The sequence below is a fragment of the Colias croceus genome, chromosome 15 (genome assembly GCF_905220415.1).
Source record: "Colias croceus chromosome 15, ilColCroc2.1".
NCBI classification, from domain to species: Eukaryota; Metazoa; Arthropoda; class Insecta; order Lepidoptera; family Pieridae; genus Colias; species Colias croceus.
This window is the reverse complement of record NC_059551.1, coordinates 2,025,155-2,049,185: the sequence shown is the minus strand read 5'-3', so window position 1 is coordinate 2,049,185 and position 24,031 is coordinate 2,025,155. Positions and strand designations below refer to the sequence as shown.

Below are 24,031 nucleotides of genomic sequence, written 5' to 3'. Positions count from 1 at the left end.
TTTTTCTGTAAATTAAACCTATCAGTGATAACTCCATTTAAAATAATAGATATCTATATATAGATCAAATTTTATACGCAATAATGTCACTACAAATACGATTTCTTTAATACATTTTGTAGGTCATTCGTACTGAGAATATTGTCTCTTCTCTCTTTATATTGTTTCATTGTAGCTTTGTCATCGTAACTCAATAACGATTATGTGATTTCGATCGATATTTAGGTCGCATTTGTCATACTTCTTGGTAATTGCGTGATTTGTCTGAGATGATATATTGTTTGGCTCTAATAAAAATCTTCCTCCATTTCTAAGCGTTTAAGTAGGTACGTAATTCGTATTTTGAATTAAGAGGGCTTATTCAATTTAACGCAAGTCAAAATCTCCGCGATCTATTACGATAGATCGCGGCTTGCGCTATCCTTTTACTATGAACAGCATAGGTCCACAGGAGAGCGCCGAGCAACATGTCCTCTCTCTGGGAAGGCTCGCTGCCGACTGATTTTAATCGGGTCGCGCGCAGTGTTTTATAGTACTTTAAAAAAAATTGTAGAAAAATAATAGAGGTACCTTAGTTGATTTTTTAAATTTAATCTTATAAGTAAGACGTTCTTTTATTGCAATATGTATAAATTATATTCAACTAAGTCAAATATCTTGGTGAAAATAATCATTTTGTCGACTATAATTTCTAAAAAAATTCACATTGTTCGGATTTTAATTTCGTAAGTTAGGAGTCCAAAATAAAAAAATCTTTTAACTAACTATTTTAATAAGGATTTTTGCAGTTAGTTAAAAAAAAATGTGTGTTAGATCTGTCAGCAATTTCAGATATTTTTAGCTTCGAAATTGACACTAAAAGTGAAATCAAGTAATCATCGGCTCAGTTATCTTGATGGTATTCACAAATACTGTATTAATTGAAAAAAACTCTTAACTAACTATATAGACAATAAAATTTCCTAAAATTATTAGTAATTCATATGTTTGTAAGATAAGTGGTTGATGGACAATCTGGTTTGAAAAATCACATATTTGAGCCAAACAGCGCACGGACCGCGTACACGGCCTTTTTTTTCAAATTATATTCTTAAATAATATATTTACTTATATTATGCATATTCGAAAATATTAACATTCAACTTGCTATCTCGTAGAAGAATTAAACGAACTAGTATGTGTATTCCCTTTTGGAGCTATGTAATAAAAATCATAGACAATTAATATTAGTATTTTGTACTCGCTTGTAGGACATTGATACATTTGAAAGAACTGGAGGATTGCCATGATGCCTTCAAGCAGTATTATTTCGTTTTATGGGAAGTGATAGTGGTAGACGACCTGTATAACTGCTGTCATTTATCCAAACTGCAATTAATACTGCCTTAAGATATGATGGAAATCCCCAGTTTTCTGAATTTTTGATAGAGACATCCCTTACGAGTCTTCCAAGGATTTTGAACATTATTTGGACTTTTTAGTAAGGTACGATTGTAAGAATAAGATACGTTAAGCGTTAACATGTAAAAGTTGAACTTAAAGGTGTATGAGGCTCCGTGTATACTAAATTAAAAAAAAACTCATTGTTTATAGTTTAAAGACTTAAGAGATTCAAACAACATTTCACTAATAGAAATTAGTGAAATCTTTTTAACTTAACATTGCTTTCAGATATTATCATAAAAATATTTGCCACTTTTTAATTTAATTCAAACGTTATTGTACATTTTATTTTTACATTAAAAAGAGGACCAGTTGCACCATCTATCGTGGTTATAAGAATTCATTTTTACGCTCTAGGTACGAATGAATTCAATTATTAAGAGAAATTTATGTGTTTACGCGGTACACCGCTTGGTGGCGCTGCTTGAATAATGTAGAGTTCTTATTTACTTTGAATATAGAGAGGGCGTGCTTTGAGCCTTTGATCGTCTTACTATTGGAAATCTTTTTAAATAAGGTTTAAAGGTTTAAAGACATTTATTCCCATTAAGACATTAAGTCACTTACATGAGAAACTTAAATTTTAAACATAGGTATTTATAAAAAATATCATTCGTTAGTTAAAAATTTAGAGTAAGTTACATACTATAAACATAAGTTTAGGTTAGGTACTCATTCATTGCATTCAAAGTTTGAGCGTGTGGTCTTCCAGGATGTGTTTCGCTAATTGTTTTTTGAATACAATGAATGAGTTTACACTTTTTAATTTGCTTGGCAATCCGTTATAGAAACGTGCTCCCTCGTATGTTGCCGTTCGCCTTCCATAATTCGTTCGGATCTTCGGGAGGGCAAGATAGCTAGCTCGTCTATTAGGATAGTGGCGATTTGATGTTGAGAATATTATATTTGTATTTATGTTTTTATGTAGCGCTTTGTGGATGAACATACACGTATTATAAAAGTATAATTGTTTTAAATTCATTATTTTAGTATCGTCGTAGATTTTATTTGTAGAAGTTAAAAAAGGATATTTAAAAATGGTTTTAATAATTTTATTTTGTAAAATTTGTAGTGGCGCTAATTTATTTTTGTAAGCGCTACCCCATACTTCTATTAAATACATTAGGTGAGGTTTGACTAACGTGTTGTAGATGGTGTGGCGTAATTTATGAGGAATGCAAGAAGTGATATTACGCAGAGATCTAAGAAGTGCTGATAATTTATTTTTTAGGTGGTCGATGTGATAATTCCATTTTAGAGAGCTGTCGATTCGCAAACCTAGGTATTTCTCGTGGGTTTTATGTTCTAATACAACACCGTTAATTTTAAGTGGAGCGTGTGGTGGAATAATTTTGTTCTGAGCTTTGAATTTAATATAACACGTTTTAGATATATTTATTGTTAGTAGATTGTATTGAAACCATTTATTTAATTTATTTAAATCGTTTTGTGCTTGCTTTATCATGTCATGTATAGAGGGACCAAAATAAAACAGACAGGTGTCATCCGCATAAAGTGTTAGATGACCATTTAGTTTTAAATCTTGTAAATTATTAATATAAATTAAAAAAAGCAATGGGCCTAAAATCGAACCTTGTGGTATGCCACACGTAATTGGTAAGGGAATGCTATTGTAGTTATCTATTTTAACGATTTGTGATCGATTTTTTAAATATGATTTCAGCATGTCTAGTGCTTTACCAGTAATGTTAATGGATGCTAATTTCTTTATTAAAAGTTCGTGAGAAACGGTATCGAAGGCCTTTTGTAGGTCAATAAATACTCCCAAAACTAAATTTTTTGCGTCAATGTTCTGTTTTATTTTAGTAGTCAGGTCTATAGTCGCTGACAGAGTGTTACTTTTTGGCTTAAAACCGTATTGACGCACTGAAATAAAATTAAATGAGTCTAAATATTTTTCTAATCTCGTGTGTAAAATTTTCTCTAATATTTTTGACAACACTGGCAACACCGAAATTGGCCTATAGTTACCAGGTTCAAATTTTGAACCACTCTTATAGATAGGAGTTACCTTCGCTATTTTTAACGAATCCGGAAAACGTCCTTGACTTATAGCTTGGTTGAAACAATCGCTTAAGGTATGATTCAATTTTTCTTTAATGCATTTAATTGCTTTTGTGGTAATACCATCAAGACCTGTACTACAGTTTGAATTAAGGTTATTTATAATTTTTAAAATTTCATTAGGTGTACACGGATCAAAAGTGGATAATTCGTACTTTTTTGATGGTGATTTAGGTAAGGTTGAGGAAGAGTTGGTTTGATATTGTAGGGGTATTAAATTTGCTAGACGAGATCCTATTGTAGAAAAATATTTATTAAATATCTGGCATATTTCATTTGGCTCGGTAATATATTCAGAATTTATAAGTAATTTAGTAGGTAAAGTACATTTTACAGTTTTGTTATTAGCTAATTTATTTACTAAAGTCCATAATTTCTTGGGTTTATTTATATTCCTTGTAAATTCTTGGTAATAGTAAGAATCTTTTGTGTCTTGAATAAATTTTTTTACCTTTATTTTTTGAGTGTTAAATTTTATTTGAAGGTTTTTATTTTTAGGGTTGTTTTTTAGTTGAGACCATAATAAATTTCTTTCGTTAATTTCTGTTAAAATTGCTTTGTTTATCCAGTCTTTTCGGGGCAGATTTAGAAATTTAGTTTTAGTAATCTTACTTTTATCTATAATAGATTTAATTTTATTTTCTAATATTGTATAATCTTTGTTTATTTCAGTATCAACTATGGAGTCAGACAGGGATGATAATCTTTCGTAATTAATTGCTTTATATTGAGTTTTAACACTTTTTGGGGGTAAATATTTTTTTAATTCTACGTATATGTGCTTATGGTCGGAAATACATGAGTTTATTATTGCGAAATGAAAATTATCATTTTGAAGGTTCGTACTTACATGGTCAATGATAGATTTTTTTGAAGAGTCTCTTGTGCTGTATTTTTTAGTTAGTTTATTGAGTAATATATGTCCATTACACTTAAGAGTATATTTGTATAGTTTGGTATTTTTATCTTTTGTTAACAAGTCGATATTAAAATCTCCAAAAATAATAGCTCTGTGCCTTTGTTGTAATTGCTTTGTTTTAAATAAAAGTGTATAGGAGATCGTTGTAATATATTTAAACCGTTTGGCCCATTTTGATTATTTTTTTGCATGTACATACCTAATCTAAAAATTCATATTTAATGTATTTTTTTATACTTATAACTGGTAAATTTACCGTAAATTATTCCAGTATCCAGCAATCAGTACCATTAAATATTTAAATGAAATAAAATACAATAAACTCTACCTTGCCTACTCTATCTTCTAAAAACATTCACTTTCAGAACTCTAGGAAAGTATAACCATCTTAGTAATATAATATGTTATCTGTGATTGCGAACAATATCCAGGTGGCAAATTATGAAAGTGGCAGGTGGATCCAAAACTCGATACCGTCACCCGTCACCACGCCTCGCTGCATCCACAGATAAAGCATTTTCAGAGACTACACTGTATTAATTTATTGAAATAATATTATGAGAACAGAGACTATAAAAATGGACACATCTATACTACTCTGTATTTGTCTTCTTCTATAAAGACATTAAATTCTCGAGTCACAATGTTTGTAACCATACTCCACCGAAACGGCTGGATCGATTATCATGATATTTTGCGTGCCTATCGGGTGGTACCAGTCGCACGCCATCTATCTATAAAAAATCATATTATCTACTGAATAATTTCACAGGGGTATAGTTTACAAGTATTTAAAATTTAAATCGTACATTCATTTGTATTTCTCTTTTAATTTCTATAATAACACATTTATTAATTAATAAAGATAGTTCAACAGTTGCGTGTAGTTGAAAGAAAATTTCACTTTCTAGTATAATTATCCTAAGCTTTGTAAAATTCTTTAAAATATGTAATACGATTAAATAGCAAGTCTAAAACTAAATCACACAGTAGAGTTTCTAAATTATAAAACGTTAAGTAAAAATAAATGAATAATAAATAGGAGTTTATATTTTTTATTAAAAAAAATATATTTAATTCTTTTTAGTAAAGAAAGTCCATGAACAAAATGTTATTATACCTATTCTGATTTATTTTAATTTTGTTGGTTGGTTAATTATTATATATTTTTATAAAACACTTCTTTTCAATATTAAAGTAATAAGTTTATCGGGAAATTATTAGTCATAATATTATGCTCTAGGTACATTTTTAAAAGAAATACAAAAACGTATTTAATGTTACTCTGAACTCTACATGAAAATTATGTAAAAATATAACGTATCCGTTCCAGTTATCGTTTGAATTTAGAGCACATTGAGCAGAAGAGCTTAGTAAAAAGTATAATTCACCCACTACACTGTTTTCCAAGCGACACCAGCGCTACAAAACGAATACATTACTTAGAATCGAAGAACAAAGCACTGAAGCGCACGTCATCTTTACATCTTGCTTTCTACGCGTGTACAGACAATGAAATGTTATTGTTTAACGATCAATTGACGCGCGCTTCCAAATTCAAATTTATTCGATTCGAGTTTTATTTTTAATTAATGTAGTGTCTATATTGTGCTAGTCTGTTTTCGTGTAAAGGTCGTGACACTGCGGTGATGTGGTATATAATAGTGACATTGTTTTTAATATGGCTGGCGGAGAACTTCCGGCGGAAAGAGTCGCGTTTGTTTGATCATCAGTGTGTCAGCATGTTTGTATAAATTTGTTATTTTTTTGTGTGTACTGTATAGCTTGAATATTATTATGTTTATGTCATGTATTTGAATTACTTTAAAGTAAGCGACGCTTTTTTTAAACCGATTGTGTTATGTTTTATTTATTATTTTCACTTTCATAGACCGGTTAGACTTTCATAGACTAAAAGCATTCCTTAGTTTAGAATTCTAGAATTTCAAAAATGCATTATTTATATTTATTAGTTTCGTCGAAATTTGAACAAATACCACCGACTTTCCACTTCAAGGTAATTAACTTAACCATATATCTGCCCACATATTGAGAATATCTTAATATAATATATAAATCTCGTGTCACAATGTTTGTCTTCAATGGACTCCTAAACCACATAAGCGATTATAATAAAATTCGCACACCATGTGTAGTTCGATCCAACTTGAGAGATAGGATAGTTTAAATTTCAAATCGTTTTAGAGAAAGCAGACGAAGCCGCGGGCGGTAAGCTAGTTCTTCAAAATAGAGCTATAGTTATTTCAGTAATTAATAAATAAATAAGTGAAAAGCAAGCATGCACTTAACAACAGAGACAGTGATTGATCCGGTCCGTAATTATGTACTTTGTCAATTGTTATAGCATAATAATGACTAGACTTTGTGAAGCACTTACCTTTGTTCTGATATTCAACTAGCAGTTCAACCTGCCCCCCTAGACAAGTGGCTTTCGTTTAGCGTAACGTTTGATAGAATAGATTATGAATGTATGAGATTGACATAAGCTGTAGATAAATGTATCGGGGGGGTTACTGTTTACGTACTATCATGCCTTAAAACAGTATTATTACCAGTTTGGAAAAAGGACGCTATATATAGATCGTCTAGCGACATCACTTTCCCATACTACTATAAGATATCATGATAACCCCCTGACTTTGCATTCGATGAAAATACTATACATGTTTTATATCATTGGCATTAATAATACTATAAACAAAAGGTTCGATGAGAACCGTCTTAAGTGTATAATAAACCTTAGCAGATACAGGATTAGATTAGCAGTTTGATAAGATACTTTAGTATTGTTTATCAAAATTCAGAGAATGGCATTCTGCGTGTGCGTATGTTGTGTCAATCATTGTCCATTCATTTTCATTTCTTTGAAAATTAGGTAGGTTCTATTTACAATCTACTTTCGATTACCTTTTATTATAGCACATTAATTCACCTTGTGTTGTTGGATTACAGCCTTATTCTTTATTCCTTTTCTTACTCTACAAGATAACTAGAATCGAAATGCATACATACATTGCAGTCATGTCTCTATGGAAATGGATTGCATTTTCAATCCACATTTCTTTTAATTGATTTTCGTACGTCTCGATCTTACCACGTCTGCTTTCTGTATGGTATGGTCGGCAATGTGTCTGGTAGAGCGAAAGATTGTAAGGCCTCTAGTACACACACGGTTTTTCAGCAAATCTACGGTTAATTTGCCGTGCGTAGGCACGGTCGTCAGTGTCTGTGTTGTATGGATAACTATGGAACCTTGTAGACGTACCCGGCCGGCGCGGCGCGGCGCAGCGCGGTGCCATGCCTCGGCCGCGGCCGTACCGCTGCGTTGCAGTTGTGCCGCTACGAAAAACCGTGTGTGTAGAACAGGCCTAAGCACTACCACCGCCCATGAACATTAATTGCAGAGGCGTAAGGGTCGCCTTTACAAATGATTTGCCGAAAATGTATGGAATAATTTAATGATTCATGTAGGATATAAAGGAAAGGACTAGGAAGGGTGAGCAAGAGGAAATAGTTCGGGATAGGGTATGGTAATGAATTTATTAGGTTTCAATAAGTGGAGATAGAGTCAAAGTGGCTATACTATTATAAAAGTCCCCCTCTCTTACGCCATCTTCAAATTTGCTTTCACTACAATATGTTTAACCTCATTCATCCATTCTAAATATGTGCATAATATGCTTAAATTAATGTTCAGGTTCATTTGGCGCGAAAAATTAAAACTTAAAATTTTTAGGGTTTTTATGCATTTGGAAAATATTCAACCAATAATTTATGTACACGTACACCTCTCTGAATAAATAAATTTTGATAAATCTTTCTTAACGTATGCCATAACAAAAGAGAAGAATTCGCCTAACTAATTCATAAATTCTAGTTGCGCAAGTCATGAAATAAGTAATTTCATAGGTACAAATTATTGTTTCACAAATATGTGGCTGTGTATGTGGTATTTCATAATAATTGATTGCATCACTCATAATTTCACTTAAATTTTGTCATGACATTAAATCATGCCAATTAATATTTTTTGTCCGTCTGTCCGCGTGTCGTGCGTTTTCCAACGACGATACAACCGTGACTTATTATGCTCGAGTGGGTATGGGATATTAACATAATATAGTCAATTTTAATTAACATGTATTATTTCATGATTGAGAGTAATAAAGGAATTAGGAAAATTTTAACAGGTAAGTTTGGGGTTTTAAAGGCAGATAACAAAATACGTTATCATATTTACTAAGTGTTTAAATGATTACGTAAATATACGTCTCATTGTAGAGCCTTAAAAATTGTAATTTATTTATTATTTATTTAAATTCTTTATTGTACTGCCAACAAAAATTACAAAAAGAAAAGAAAACTTATAAGTACTAAAAGAAGACACAGCACAGATGGCGGCCTTATCACTTATAAGTGATTTCTTCCAGGCAACCAACTAAAGATGTGATAACAAAATAGAAAAAGGAGGTGGGTAAAAAGTATACGCAAGAAATTATGTAATATAATAACAATAAAACAAAATACTAATAAATATACTATAAATAATACATAGATATATAATAGATATCATACATATAAATACATATATAATAATTTGTTATAATATGTATACTTATAAAATATCTTAAAAAAAAGCTGAAAGCAGACATTTTAGAGGAATATTTTTTACAGATAGGTACATAAAAATTCCCGAAAAATATTTTCACTGAATTTAAGCACTTAGTAGTTTACTGTTTAATTAAATATTGATAATAACCACAATAATAACCATACTTCCGTGAAAGCTCTGGTAATAAACACCAACAATTATGCGCAAATCTTAGTGTTATATAAAATAGAAATAAAACTTTATACCATTAGCGGAGATTGTGCAGATGTTGTAATTATATTTTTCGGTGAAACCTTACTCAATAATCAAATTAAATTCAAATGATCTCGAGTTTTGGAGCTGAAAAGTCTTTGTAATAATACCGTTGTGAATTTTAATTGTGGACAATGATTTATGCTTGGAAAAAATACGCTTTGCCCCTTTCTATAGTTAGAATTAGAATTAAAATAACAACGCAAATAATTATAGTCTCTTTTGAAAGGTTTTTGTTTGTCTTCAAGGTATCTAAGGAAAGACGTAGGTATATAAAAGCTACCTAAGTATATTTATATACATCACGTAGAATTGACAAAATAATTATTTATCCTTAACTAGCTGGGCCCCGCGGTTTCACCCGCGTGGCTCAGCTCCTGTTAGTCTTAGCGTGATGATATAATATAGCCTATAGCCTTCCTCGATAAATGAACATTCTAACACCGAAATAAATTTTCAAATCGGACCAGTAGTTCCCGAGATTAGCACGTTCAAACAAACAAACTATTCAGCTTTATAATATTAGTTTAGATAAACGACTCTTTTCTAAGAAGCTTCGGGGGGTTCGAAGCCTTAGCAAAACCAAATTGTCACATTTTTGTGATAATTATACATCGTATTTATAATATTGATTGAATTTTTTTAATTATATAGTTATTTTAGATCAAACACACCAACAGAAAAAGTAACAATCATATTCAAGAATAAGAACCATAAGAGCGAAGCCGCGGGAAAAGCCAGTCTGTCATCATAGAGATGGTGGTTATAGATGTAGGAAAGAAAACGCGAATGCTTTCCTATTTAAAGATTTTCATCAGTTCCTTGAGTGATCTTCATCAGGCCGTGCAAATTATACCTACGAGCTCTTCTATATGTGTATTGAAATTCAGGCCTTATGTAAACATGTGTTTATTATTATTATTTTATATTATAACCACTATATAGAATACAGTCGCTGTCGCGGTCTGTCCGTTCCTATGTAGGCTTACAATTTTAAAACTACGCAACGGATTTTAATGGGGTTTTTTTTAATAGATAGATTGGTTCTTGAGGAAGGGTTTAGTTTATATTTTGTTAAATTTTCTATAAAACAGGTGAAGTAGCGGGCGGAAAGTTATATAATTTGAAAGACAACGGAGTTTCTTGTCGGCTTTTCTTTTGTTACTGTTGCGGCAAACTGGTGGTACCTGATTTTGTTATATAATATGACGATTCAGAACTTCAGAAGCTGTTCTTAAAATGTAGTTGAATGAAAAAATGTTAAATATGTGAAGAGGAATCATACTTATCTAATCCGCTATTGTGACCCTTGTTTTTAGCCGACGTTCCTAAGTTCTTAAGGAATTAAAAATACATACTACGTGATTATTTTACTTCCCTTCTAGGTTCTAGCTTCTCATAAATCGCTTATTTATGCAATACTAGATTTCCGCCCGCGGCTTTGCCCGCGTTTTCAAAGGAAAAACCGCATAGTTCCCGTTCCCGTAGGATTTCCGGGATAAAACCTATCCTATGTGTTAATTCAAGTTACCATCTATACGTTTCATTGTAATCGGTTCAGTAGTATTTGCGTGAAAGAGTAACAAACACACACATCCTCACAAACTTTCGCATTTATAATATTAGTAGGATTACATGATACTACATTAGAGTCCTATAAAATATTATACATAAACAAGTTCTCAATGTATTTTTTGATATATTCTCTCAATTCTTATTTAAAACTTGATGTTTTTGCTCAAATTGCATTCATTGACTTGAATGATTTGACTTGTGATCGACAGTTGAATTAAATGAAAGCCTACAACTAAATGAGTTGAAATATCAATAAATAATGCAGGGAGTTTTTTTTAAGAAAACAATAGAGTTTCTAAGTAAACGTATTATGATGGTTGTCTTGAACTTTAAATTAATATTCTACTAAACTTTCCTTAGTTTTATTAAATTCATAACCAGTTATGTATCTGGTCCACTATCCAGTTATGTCTAAGTATCATAATATTGACTCATCTGTTAATAAATAAAACTTAAAGAAGAAACTTTATGTTACGTAATTCTATAATTAAAAGTTAATAACTGTATATTCTATTGCTTCGGTTTTCTTTAAGATTAAAAACGTGTTAGCATAGTAAATGTATCTTGTATGAAAGTAAGATTGTTTCGGTTATTACGTAATTAAGATAAACATACATAACCGTCTCTAGCGTATTTCACTTTTCTGTTTGCGTTGAGATAACTGAGGAAAACTGGATGTAGAATAACATGTAGTATAATAGAATACATAATATATAAAAATTACATTTACCTATATAATATGTAAAAATTAAATTTTAACGGGTTCTAAACGCTTTTTTTAATATGCGTTACACATATGTAGAGAAGTTTTAAGGAATAACAAATGATTAAAAACTTGCTTAGTTGAACATGACAATAAAATAGCAAGATAATTGTGAAGGATGATGAATTCGTTTTTCCACGCAACATATTAACTTTAATATTAATTTTAACAAACAATTACATACTCTTAGAATTCTTTTAATGTTGTTAATATCATGTGAGTGAATATTTTTTGTGGTTGTAATCGTAATTGGCGCTTTTAACCACTGTCATTAGTGCATTGCTTTGAATATGTCCAATTCGTAACAAGTATGAAACATCACATCACATATTATGTAGGAATGGGAGAAAGAGTGAGGCCGGTGGCCGCGCAGTCGCTCATCACGCGTAATTCGACATGGTCAACTGTACATAATTACGGGCAGTACTGCACTCGGCGACCAACAAAGCGCGCGATCGCGCCATAAAGCTTGCCGCGTTTTTTGACAGTTTTGTTTTTTTTTTCAATTTATGTCACCGGCCAAGGTGTTGTCAAAACCAGTTTGTACGAAAGTGAATTTTACATTTTACCGTGAGAGTGAATGTGAAACTATGTTGCATAAGCGTATTAAAATTTTGGATCTTGATGGATTTTTATAGTGCTTGAATAATTTGACGCATCATTATATATTCCATAACTTTATCATTTGAATATTATATAATTTCACCTGCGGAGATAAAACCGTATCTCTAATTTTATATTATCTATGCCGAAATGCTTGTAGGAAACGTGTACTCATTGTTTACAAATGTAGTCTATGGGAGAAAGAATAAATTGTCTATGGCTAAATAAGAGTAGAAAATGGCTATAAAAAGTTGTGAATCGTTGCGATGTCGCATGCATGTACATAAATAATAACCACCTTTCATTTCGTATAGAATTGACTGTTTTGGAGTTATTGTCTCTTTGCTGGGTTTGTTGACATGTATGCGTATACAAATTGTCATAAAAAAATGTTAATATAATGAATAAATATACTTAAATTTTAGAGGATTAGGTGTTGAAAACACAAAAAAATTTTTCGTATTTTTTTACTCTTATTACTTATTTCTAATTTTTAATTAAAAATAAAAAAAAAATTGCACATAGGTAATCTGGAAGGCAATCTAGTGCTTTTCGGTAGGTACTTTCAAATACTAGACATCTTTGAGAAGCTTTTAGTTCGTTACTCTCTGTGGTTACTCTACATTTTTTATTTATTTTTTAGTTACTATTTAAAATGATAATTTATAATGTACCTAATCTATAGTTTTACAAACGGCTTAATAATTACGGTGACAAGCTTACATTCAAGTTAACAATTAATGAAAGAAAAGGTTATAATTATAAAACCTCCTTGTTAATAATTAAGCAATTACTATTTGCATGTAACATGAGTTAGAAAGTAATGTATTCATCAATTGTTGATGTTAACAAACCCTAGAGAGAGCAATTTTTTGCGTAATAAACATTATTTAGATGATAACTTTTATGTTTTTTTTATGAAATGTTTTTTTTTATATTTAGAAACGCACTTATGGTGAGGAACTTGAGACGTTTTTGAAATTTGTCTTGAGAAAAAAAGAAGGAAAAAATTCTCTTTCTTATGTGATTATTTTTGTTTTGGGATCGTTATTTACAAATTATTTAGACATAAAAAATATCATTTATAGCTAGAACTATATACATATAAAGATAAACCAACCATAAAGGATTTTATTAGAGAAAGGAACATTGCGTGAACAATTAAATAGTTATTAGCTCGACTTCCGTCAAAAGTGTTTTAACACTTTGACAGCTAAGTATTTTATTTATTTCCAATCTCTGACAGCCGATCACGTCCCCTGTCAGTGACAGTTTTTTTTGTTAGAGACGCTGATCACGTACTGCGTACGTGTGTGAATTTCAATACTGTTTACTTTAAAACAACGGCCTGTAAGCGTGATCCGCGTCATGTCAAAGCTTAGATGAATGTTTTGGCTACACACACAAACGCACTTCAAATACTTGCGGTGTGTGGGGTGCGGGAAACAAAGGATCGCACGAGCCGGGTCGACACTCGACTCTCGCGCGCCAGTTGCCTAAGCGATCGAGACGTGTGACAATTTTTGGCGCGAAATGACTTCGCGACGACGATTTCGTCTGGATTCGGAAAGAGAAACTAGAGATATTATTGACATTTTGCAAAATGATGAGGATTCGGATATTGAGGAGAACACCACGATAATAGAAACTGAAGGTAAGCTATTGATTTACTTGTATTTTTGTAAGATCGTAATTGCTTTTGGTTTTGAATAAGTACCTACATGTTTTGTTTTTCAGAGGCAATAGACGAGTTTAGAGCCGGTCAAGAACAATTAGAAGTTAGTGATGAGGACATACCCGAGCAGGAACATACCAGAAGACATACCAAGCACCGATAAGGACAAGGGGGCGGTCAAGGATTAGAAGAACAGGTCTAGTCTTACTGCCCAGATTGCAACGTGCCCTTGTGTTATGACCCGTGCTTCAAAAAATACCACACCAGGAAAGACTACACGTCATAAAATTCGAAAAATGTTGATGTTAGAGTTTTTTTTTTTTTTGAAAACGTGCCTCATTCTAAGTTGATTTTATAATAAAAAAAATACAATTACACATGTTTTTATTATTTTATATAATAATATAAAATATCTTCAATACAATGAAAAAAAAATCACGGCCGCAACTATTATAGTTTTTTTTCTATGAAACTAACAAAATGGTCAAAAAGTGCCGGCGCGCCCAGAATGGTACGCTCATTATGTATGCGGCTAATTAGCATAAAATAAGCGCCACGTACGTCGGACGTGATCCGCTGTCAAAGTGTTAAATTATTACTGTAGTGTTACCGTATTACTATTACCACATAATATTATGCTAGTCAGCGTGTGCGCACGGACAAATTATAGACAATTATTGATTTTTGTGTTTTTTGCGTCACCATTTTGTCATCTAAACGGACGAATAAAAATGTCCGTCAAATAAAATTGTAGAATATTAAAATGTGTGCAAATATAAATATTAATTAAACTTCATGATCGAGTGAAGGGTCGTACAATTTTTCTATTTTACGGTTCAAAATTATGGTTGTCTTCTTCAAGTATATTATTTATTATTAAATTATTTTCGTATTTGTTACCTCGATAAACTTACTAATAAATTGGCATAGCGTTATTTGTACGACGTAATTAACTAAACTCTACGGTTTTATTGGAGTAGGTATTTTATTTCAGGCGCATTCCCTTCTAACCAAGTATTATTCTGTAACTAGCGGTCCGCCCTGGCTTCGCCCGTGGTACATATTTACGTTTTCTCTACATAAGAACCATTCTCGTATTTCAAGGAATATAATAAAAAAAGAATTATCGAAATCGGTTGAGCCGTTCTCAAGTTATGCTCTTACAACACATTTTGGGATTCATTTTTATATTATAGATTATATAACAACCAATAAATATTGGAATAAGTAATCTATCAAAAGAATATTCAAACAATGCAATTCACTTTCATCTGATGAATGTTGTTACTTGTTACTTGTTTACGTACTTACATACAAGAAAATGGCTAACAATTTTAATGACGTTCTTATCTCATCTATCACGCAAGTTGAAAATAAATATGTATCAAATGTATACAACATGAAGCGTTTTGATAATTTAGTATCTACTAATTTTAGAATAATTTTCGGAATATCAAACGATTCCTAAAAATTGTCTTTATTAACTGCTAGTATCCCATAGCTTTGCTCGCGTGGTCAAAACAAATTTTCGTGACACAAACTTTCCTATTAGTTATATCCTCTTGGGGGTGGAATTTATCAAAAAAAATTATGGGTCGAATCGAATCGAATAAAGGCATATTTACATCTGGGCTATCTGCATACCAAATTTCAGCCCGATCGGTCCAGTAATTCCTGTTGTGCGGGGATATATCAGTCAGTCAGACCGTCAGACACCTTTTCGTTTTATACAGAAAGATTTCAAGCAATCCAAAGTAAATATTCATCTACATTCTATTCATGTATTGCCATTCATTTGAATAGATATGTTCTCATACTACCTGGAGCTGGATGTTAAGCTTGTATGCATTATTTTCGGTGAATGGCCTAAATATTCATAAAACTTGTGAAATATTAGATTTTATCTGCGAGAAATCATAAAATCTTATCAGTTAAAATTCAGCTCGTATTTTAAATATATTCACACCTGCAATAGGCGCTTTACGTAATATTGACGTAACAATGAGTACACGGAAATATTAAGTACACTAATTACATTAACCTCCTTTACATTTACGCAGAAAATTCATTAAAATTCGTGACAGTGTGGATATAGATTCAAGCAGTGACAATGTTCTAAATGACAGTGACGTTTATCTTTTTTAAATTCCCATAGAGCTATGGAAATATGGCCAAAGAGCGTTCAAAAGAAAGCAGCTGCAGTGCACTAGCGCGAATATTCAAGGACTTTTGCAGTTGTTCTGAAAATGCAGCATGGTCCCCTGATATGACATCAGATAGAAAAGGGCCATTTTTAAAGAGTGAATTAACAAATATGTCCGCAATGCGTCGAAGGATAATGACGTTAGCGAAACGCAAGAATAGAAACACCACTGAACAACCAAAACCTAACAATGAGAAACAAAAATCTGAAACATTGACCTCTAATCTAATTAATACAACAGTTAGTTCCCAAAACAGTACGCTACGGAGAAACATTGATAACTTTTTGATATCACGGCGAATGATTGCACTGGACGATGATTTATATGAAAAGCCGATACAAATAAAAAATTCTTCATATGGAGAGAATTGGTCACTTAGCAAATCGTGGAAAAACAATAACGCCGACTTCTTCAATCGCTCCCCGGGCCTAGAAACGAGTCGTTTGCTCGAAAGGAGTACAACACTTGAGCGAATTGATGAAATACCGAAGCGAAAGAAGAGGGACCGTAAAATAAAAGAACAGTTACGTTACGATAGGAATATAAAGCGTCACATTCGGATACGGGTGATGCTGTCTTTGAGAATGCGTAGATATTTAAGGAGGAGGTACAGGAAGGCAATAGCGGCTCAGAATGTTCCAGTGACGCCTAGAAAGTTCCCACGTGGAGCATCAGTGACCTCTAGCTTTGGGACAAGGTCGTATCGGAGTGTAATGACGGACAAAACCAATGATGGAACGGTTCTGTTCGATATACATGAAGCTAGGAACACCACTATGGAGCTGTGCCACAATTATGAGGAAGATCTCGACACGCTAGATATTGCATTACGCGCCGGAAATTTTAGGTGGGTATTGGTAAAACTAAATGTAATTTGCCGTCATTGGTAAAGAGTTAAAAAATTATTTTTTAAGTCAAAACGAACGTGGATATATCGATAAGAGAGAGCTCGAATAATAACAGAATTATGATTATTTACACTAACAGAAAGAAAAAAGAGCATTATTAGAATTTCCACTTTTCTCATGTGTTCTTTTACGCATTAATTTTTAATTACTTTGGTGTCTCATTTGTTTTATTTAAATTTTAATTAATTCAAAAGAGCTTGAAAAGCAGTTGACAAAAATTATGATAATTTCAAAGGGAAATTTAAATTAAACCATTAATAGAGTCATGAATAGTAAATCGATTGAAACTTTCTGATTTTATCATACATAATTTATTTAATGACAGGATGTAGGAATTCAGGCTTTTTAGATGAGGAATTTCAGAATTTTATTGAAGTGAAACTTCTTTATCGGGGTTGGAAAAAAAATTTAGTGTAACATTTTTTTGTTACGCGCCATCTTTTTCTTATCCCTACCACGCGTGATTCGACGTATTTCTGTAAAGTTGCATATAGTAAATTATTTTTTGAAAAATAAGGTCATAAAGAAGTTTCACTTCTTACGTGTGTACAGAGTAATTGGACAGTGTTAATTTTATTAAATATCTACCGTACATTACGTTATAATTTTATATGAAGCTTTAAAGTTTAACGGTAACGTAAACAATGTAACGGTGAAATTAAAAGTTTATTAAAACCACTTGAGGATTATACATATATGTTACATATGTGTGTAATAACTATTCTGTGGAGTAAGACGAGGGGGGCCTAATGACCTAAAATGGAGATTATTCAATTACATAGTTTAGACAATATTCTCAGACATAGTTTTTAAAATTGAAATAGTGTACATATTCACTTAGATTTTTATCCGAAGTTGTCGGAAGATAATCAATTTTTTTTATGTTTCTTAAGCTCTACATTTAAAAGCTTTATAATTTTAACGAATTTCCATAATTTCTACACTATACGTAGAACGAATTTGATACTTGACACGTAGTTTGTACTGTCAATGATCAGTTTTAAGGTCACGCATTGTAAATAGCGTGGAAATGTAGCAGCGTGCGCTTCCGGCTACGTGATTGGCCACCGTGACGCGGGTCGCGATTTATCGTATGGGATTTACGTTTTTGATACTTGAATGTTCACGTATGACTAATGCACTAGTACTGGGTCGTAGAATATACTTCATTATACTTTTTTTTTTCATTTTATGTGTATTCTTGCATTTAGAAATACCTACCTAGTTAGAAAATATTGTATTTTTTAGTTACTCTACAAAATTTTACAATTTATTAATTGATGCAGTATTATTACTTTAGACTAGAGCACACGGGCTCATAAGAAAAGTTATGTAAATACTCCAGATTGCATAAAATCTATTTCTATGCAAAATTTTACACAGATCCGATTGCACATTTTTACATATAAGAGAAACAATCCATCCAACTATATTCAGAAACTTTCACATTCATTATATTTATACCTAGTGAATCCATTTAATAGATTCTAAAAAGTGAATTAACCTTCAAAATTTAAAAGCTTCGAAGTTTTACGTATTTCTATTAAAGAGATGACCTCTTTAACATGATTATAACACGTCAAGTAATGTTTTGTAATATAATGGACATGTAATTATGTTCGATTAATACTAGATCATGTTACTAAACTGTTGTTCATCTATAATCTAGTTTCATCTGGTATGTTGTAACTTAATATTAATATAATGACTATATTTGGTGTTGTATTCATATTAATATTGTAAATGCGAAGGTCAGTTTCACTACATATTTATTTATTTCTTCAGCAGAATAGCCTGGGTTTAACTTTGATTTATAAGTGTTTAGAAATAAAAGACGAAATGATAATACAGACTGCAAATTGCGAAATTAAAATACATTGATTTTTTATTGATTGGGCTATAATTTTACAACTGTCAAATTGACATGGTGCCTGCATTTCTAGCATTCAGGTTTTTATAGCGAAAGAAATACAGATAATATATTGTCGGTATCCTTTGCTTGCATTTTGTGAAAGTATGTTAAAGCCTCAAAAGTGAAAAATTACAGTTATAGACTGATGTTACATGGATAATTATTTTTTATAGTCTGTTGGAATGTTTGAAAGATCTAAGTATTTGCTCTGTATTAGTATTTTTCCTTGTTTCTTTGATAAAATGGAAATTCTGCTTGGGAAGTTTAAACATATCAAGAAGACGTGGATAAATTCTTACTGTTTCATTGCAATCTGTTGGTATAAAAATTATTAAAGATATCAAAAATCGTTCGTTAAGAAAAAATTATTTCATGAAGCTGAAAGACTACTCTTACCATTAAGATGTTCATAGCAGGATACTCCGTAGCAGGAAAAAACTGCTGGAAATAGCTAGGCGAATATTTTCTGGTTCAGTTAAATGCGTGTCAGTAGTCTGCACAGTCCCGTATGTCAGACCGGTTCAGGATTTATGGGGTAATCGGGTAACGGACTGGAAAATGTCCATCATAATAATAATGTGCAGATTAATGTACTGCGTCTGACATGCAGCGAGCGTGTTTTGTTTTAGAAGTTTATGGTGTGCTTAAAATTGTTGTAAGTCATTCGAAAAAAAATGTGCTGATGAATATTTTTTTTTTAATTTTATGGGGTGGTCAAAATTAATATTGTAAACGTTCATAAATAGATAAACCTCTGATAAAAACATTTTAAAGTAAAAAAATTATATAATATTAAGTATGATAGAAATTAATACATTATAATGTAATAAAAAAATACACAAATTCACTATTTTAGTTCTTGCTGTCGTTAATAATAAATGATTAAACTTACTTTCAAGTTACACGTAGTAGCGACATCTATGGCTAAGTAGATGAACTAGCATGCAATATTACTTGTTGCCACCACTCTACAATAGATGGCGCTAACATATAAAGACTTAGAGCACTGAATATTATGTATTTGAATTTCACATTGATAAACATTCTTACCTATGGAAATTATTTCCTTCAATAAGAACCATTGAAGGTGTTATTGATTTATTATCGACGTTGCATAAATATATTTATTATACTAAAATAAAGTTTACTACAATATATATAAGCTCTCCTTCTCACTGCTCTACAATTTACAAAAAATTTTTTTTTTTTTTGTACAATATTGTTTTTTTACACCTTTAATATTAATAATAGACAAAACTACGACCGTCCTTTACAATTAATAAGCTATATTTTAAAACGCTAGCAGTAAGCTTTTAACGGTTTAGTAATTAAACGCGGTATTTATCTTTTACATAATAAGTTATAAAAACATGTTTATAATCGTCTTAAGTATCTATAGATTAGAGTTTTAAAACATGCAATAAATTTTCATGCAATTTATGTGTGATTATATAAAAATTAAAAATATATCTGAATAAAATTCATGTTACTTATATGTAGTTAAATTAAAAGATAATTTCTAATGAAATATATCTCCCAGGAGCGGAAGGCTAGCTGTCGAAGGCTGGTGGTGCGGCCGCGCGATGCCGGGCGGAGGCCGGGCGAACAACGGAGCCCTGGCGCTCCACTACGCGGCCGCGAGGGGCTGCCTTGACTGTGTGCGGCTTCTGGCTAACACTACGCCTGATGTGTCGTGAGTATTTCAGTTATTTTTAATATTAATTACAATTATTTTGTTTTAACAGTTACAATATTAGTATTTATCTCCAGATAACTTGCCGATTACCATTTTTTTCACTATATAATAAACATCTTAAAAAAGATCGTGATGATTTAGAATCATGATATTACATTCACCAATTTTGTAGTTATTAGTTTGTATTCCTGCTTAGGTTTACATATATATTATAAGTTTGAAAAGAGACTATTTTTAAAGGAAGTGAGTGTGTGTGAGAACCTACACACGAGAGTGGGCATCGAACTAACTTTATTGAATACTAGCTGCTCCACGCGGTTTCACCCCCGTGGCTCCACTCCTGTTGATTGTAGTGTAATGATAATAGCCTTCCTCGATAAATGAGCTATCTAACACCGAAAGAATTTTTCAAATCGGACCAGTAGTTCCCGAGATTAGCGCGTTCAAACAAACAAACAAACTCTTCAGCTTTATAATATTAGTATAGATTAGATAGGTATATTTTTTTTCTAAGTAAATGCAAATATGAACTAACTAGGTATACATTACTCATTGGGAAGTTCATTACTCTTGCTTCGCTTCGCTTTACTACAATTTACAACATAACATACTTAGGTACTTTTAGTACTTTGTAGAAGGTAGAGTATTCGCCTTAACACATAAGATATTTTACTCAATCAAAACCAATCAGATCATCCGACCAGCATAAAACAAGAAGCATTACAATAACAAATTGCAATATCTAGGCACAATGGCTAATCGCAATATTGCTGTAAATCGTTGTTTTTGTTTGTTCATCGATAACAGTCCAGTCACGATAACTAACGGCTAACTGTATGGTGATGTATGATGCATGTAATATAAGGTAACAGGTATGGTGTGGAGAATTTACTAGTCAAGTGTGACAGAGTTATAGGGAAAAAACAAAAGGGGTAATGGTGATATAAGTTGGACTTCAAAATGCCTGAAACAGGTGTCTGCTCGTGGTTTGATTAACGTGAGCTTTTCATCAAAACACTTGATAGACTGCAGTAGTAGTTTCATTCACGTATTAAGTAGTATTTGGTGTTTAGTTTTATAGCATTCAAATGCTTTATACCTAAATGGGAATAAAAAAAATAGAAAACTATTCGTATATCTTAGAGACTCTAGACTATATAATAGGATCTACATTTTACAAGCCATTTTTTGAGAGAACATTTTTTGTGCAAAATTTCAAGTTTATATTTACACACAGTTATTCAGAACTGAGTTCTAAATAACTGACTAAAAACTTCTTTTTTTTCTAAGTTTTCTCTTGTGCCTAACTCACATGCATGCCCACTGATAGAGTCGTTGAAAATTCACACATTTGAAATTTATGTAAATAAATGCCCATTTCTAATTTAAAGTTAATTTTGAAATTTGCTTTCATCTGGTTTACATTACACAATTTAGGTAAAAAGCCATTCTTCTTCTGATTTCTTATTTAATAATTTCTTAGGTAAATAACCAACATTAAAAAAATATTTTATTCTTATCTTTTTAGCTAATATCCTTAAAAAAGGTATCCAAAAATATTCGTAACTAATTAATTTTACATCGATATTACATATTTTATTTTTTTATTCTACCACTCAAACTTAATTTTATATATGTACTAAAACTCAAAAAAAAATAATAATATAACAATTGTTTTACCTATATCGTTATTTCAGGTTCCATGTTCCATTTTCTGTTTGACATGTTTTACAGTCAAACAGGCCAAAAAACAAAAACAAATTCATTCACATCGAAGTTTATTGAGATCTCAAATAATTGTGTGGTGAAAGCGTTGCCGTATTAATTGTGCTCATCTCACAATCTTCACACTGTGTAGGCAGGATCGTGATCTGCATCTTGGGGACGCCATTTTGTTGTTTATGGATTTAGGAAGAGCATAGACAATTATAATTATCTTCTAAAGATGAGAACCGTGAATTATCTTCTATAGGGGAAATCCATTAATAGGTTCACTATGTTTTTTTTGAAAATTTACTCCTGAAATTATTAAGTAGGAGCACCTGACTTTCAGAATGTCTTCAAAAACGTCTAATATAAATTATGAGCGTTGCCAATATGTTCCTTACTTATGGATTTTTTAATACATTTACACTAGTTAGTACATTTTTGCAAATGTATTCAGAATAATATTACCAGTATTTCTTAACATAAAAAATATTTGTTATGAATATTTGTTACCAATAAAAAAATCACAAACGGCCAGTTTTGTAACTCCTTGTTAATTTCCATAACGTTACGTTCTTGTAAACAAATCGATGAATTATTTCAAATGCGGACTTATTTTAAGTAATTAAGATTACAGCGTTCACGGAACATTACTCAAGGAGAAAACAAAAACATTATTATGCAAAAATCGGACAAAGTAGGTGATGTGGTTAAATTAAGGATGTGATTTTATTGTTGAGAGGAGCGGATAGAAAATGGTATAATTGTGCTTTGTAGCTATGCGAATGTTATGTGGCTGAGATTATAGGTACAAGATAGTGCAATTTATAACCTCTCAGTCGAATTTCTGTATCCATAATGAATGAATTACATTTTATATTCTGTAATTAGTAACCAAAATAAATATAGTGTAATTTTTTGTAGCTGCCGCGAGTAATCGCTGCATTAAGTGATTTTTTGTAAAATTATCGCTATCGCTTCCCGCTCCGCTCATCACAACACCACATACCGTAATCAACTTATTTACTGGAACCCAGAAATGCACTAGTCAAGTGAGATGCTACTCTGCTTGCGCTCGCGTTGAGTGCACATGCGTGAGTGAACCGTGTACGAACTGAAAGTTTTCATATTTTCTAATTGCCATATTTAATCTGTGGAGTTGGTGCTTTGTACTTTTTTAATTAATTTTTAACCTGTGGTATTTTGTGCTTGACGTTTGACAGCTTTATGTTTTTAATCTGGTATCGAATCGTGTGCGGAAATATCAAAATTTCGCGGGAAACAGTCTTTTGTTCAGCTGTTTGTTATTACTTATATAGCTTAAAATATAAGCACTAAATAATTGTAATTGAGGATTTAATTAATAAAATATAGTTTGAAATAATAAATAATTTAAACTAAATTTATTAAATCTTAGCACAAACGGTAAATATACATAAAGACTTGAATGATGAATACTGAAGTCTAATAAATGCCAATTGGCATTTATAAGACTTATTAATAAAATAAAATAATAAATATGTATTGTATTAATTATTATCGCATTATTTACCTACTAAGTAGGGATGTGATATTACAATATACTTACAATTAGAATTCTATCACTTTGACGTTTAAATTATTATTATTACTTATCATGTTTAAAGGGGTAAATAT

At 31.5% G+C, this 24,031-nt stretch overlaps 1 protein-coding gene and 1 long non-coding RNA gene across 4 annotated transcripts in view; both read left to right on the top strand.

Moving 5' to 3' along the window:
- The first annotated feature begins 13,548 nt into the window (after positions 1–13,548).
- Positions 13,549–14,323, top strand: LOC123697678. The gene is made up of 2 exons (XR_006752259.1): positions 13,549–13,927; positions 14,011–14,323. It is a non-coding gene; the product is annotated as an uncharacterized LOC123697678 (long non-coding RNA).
- Positions 14,324–20,524: 6,201 nt separating this feature from the next.
- LOC123697677 (espin) overlaps positions 20,525–24,031 on the top strand; it is a 50,044-nt gene continuing 46,537 nt past the window's right edge. The window contains exon 1 of one of the 3 annotated variants that reach the window (XM_045644197.1): positions 20,525–20,665. In XM_045644197.1, the coding sequence (XP_045500153.1) occupies positions 20,556–20,665 (110 nt within the window). In that variant the 5' untranslated portion in view covers positions 20,525–20,555. Of the gene's footprint in view, positions 20,666–23,433; positions 23,534–24,031 lie in introns of those variants that run through there. The other 2 variants (XM_045644193.1, XM_045644194.1) reach the window with 2 other exon arrangements.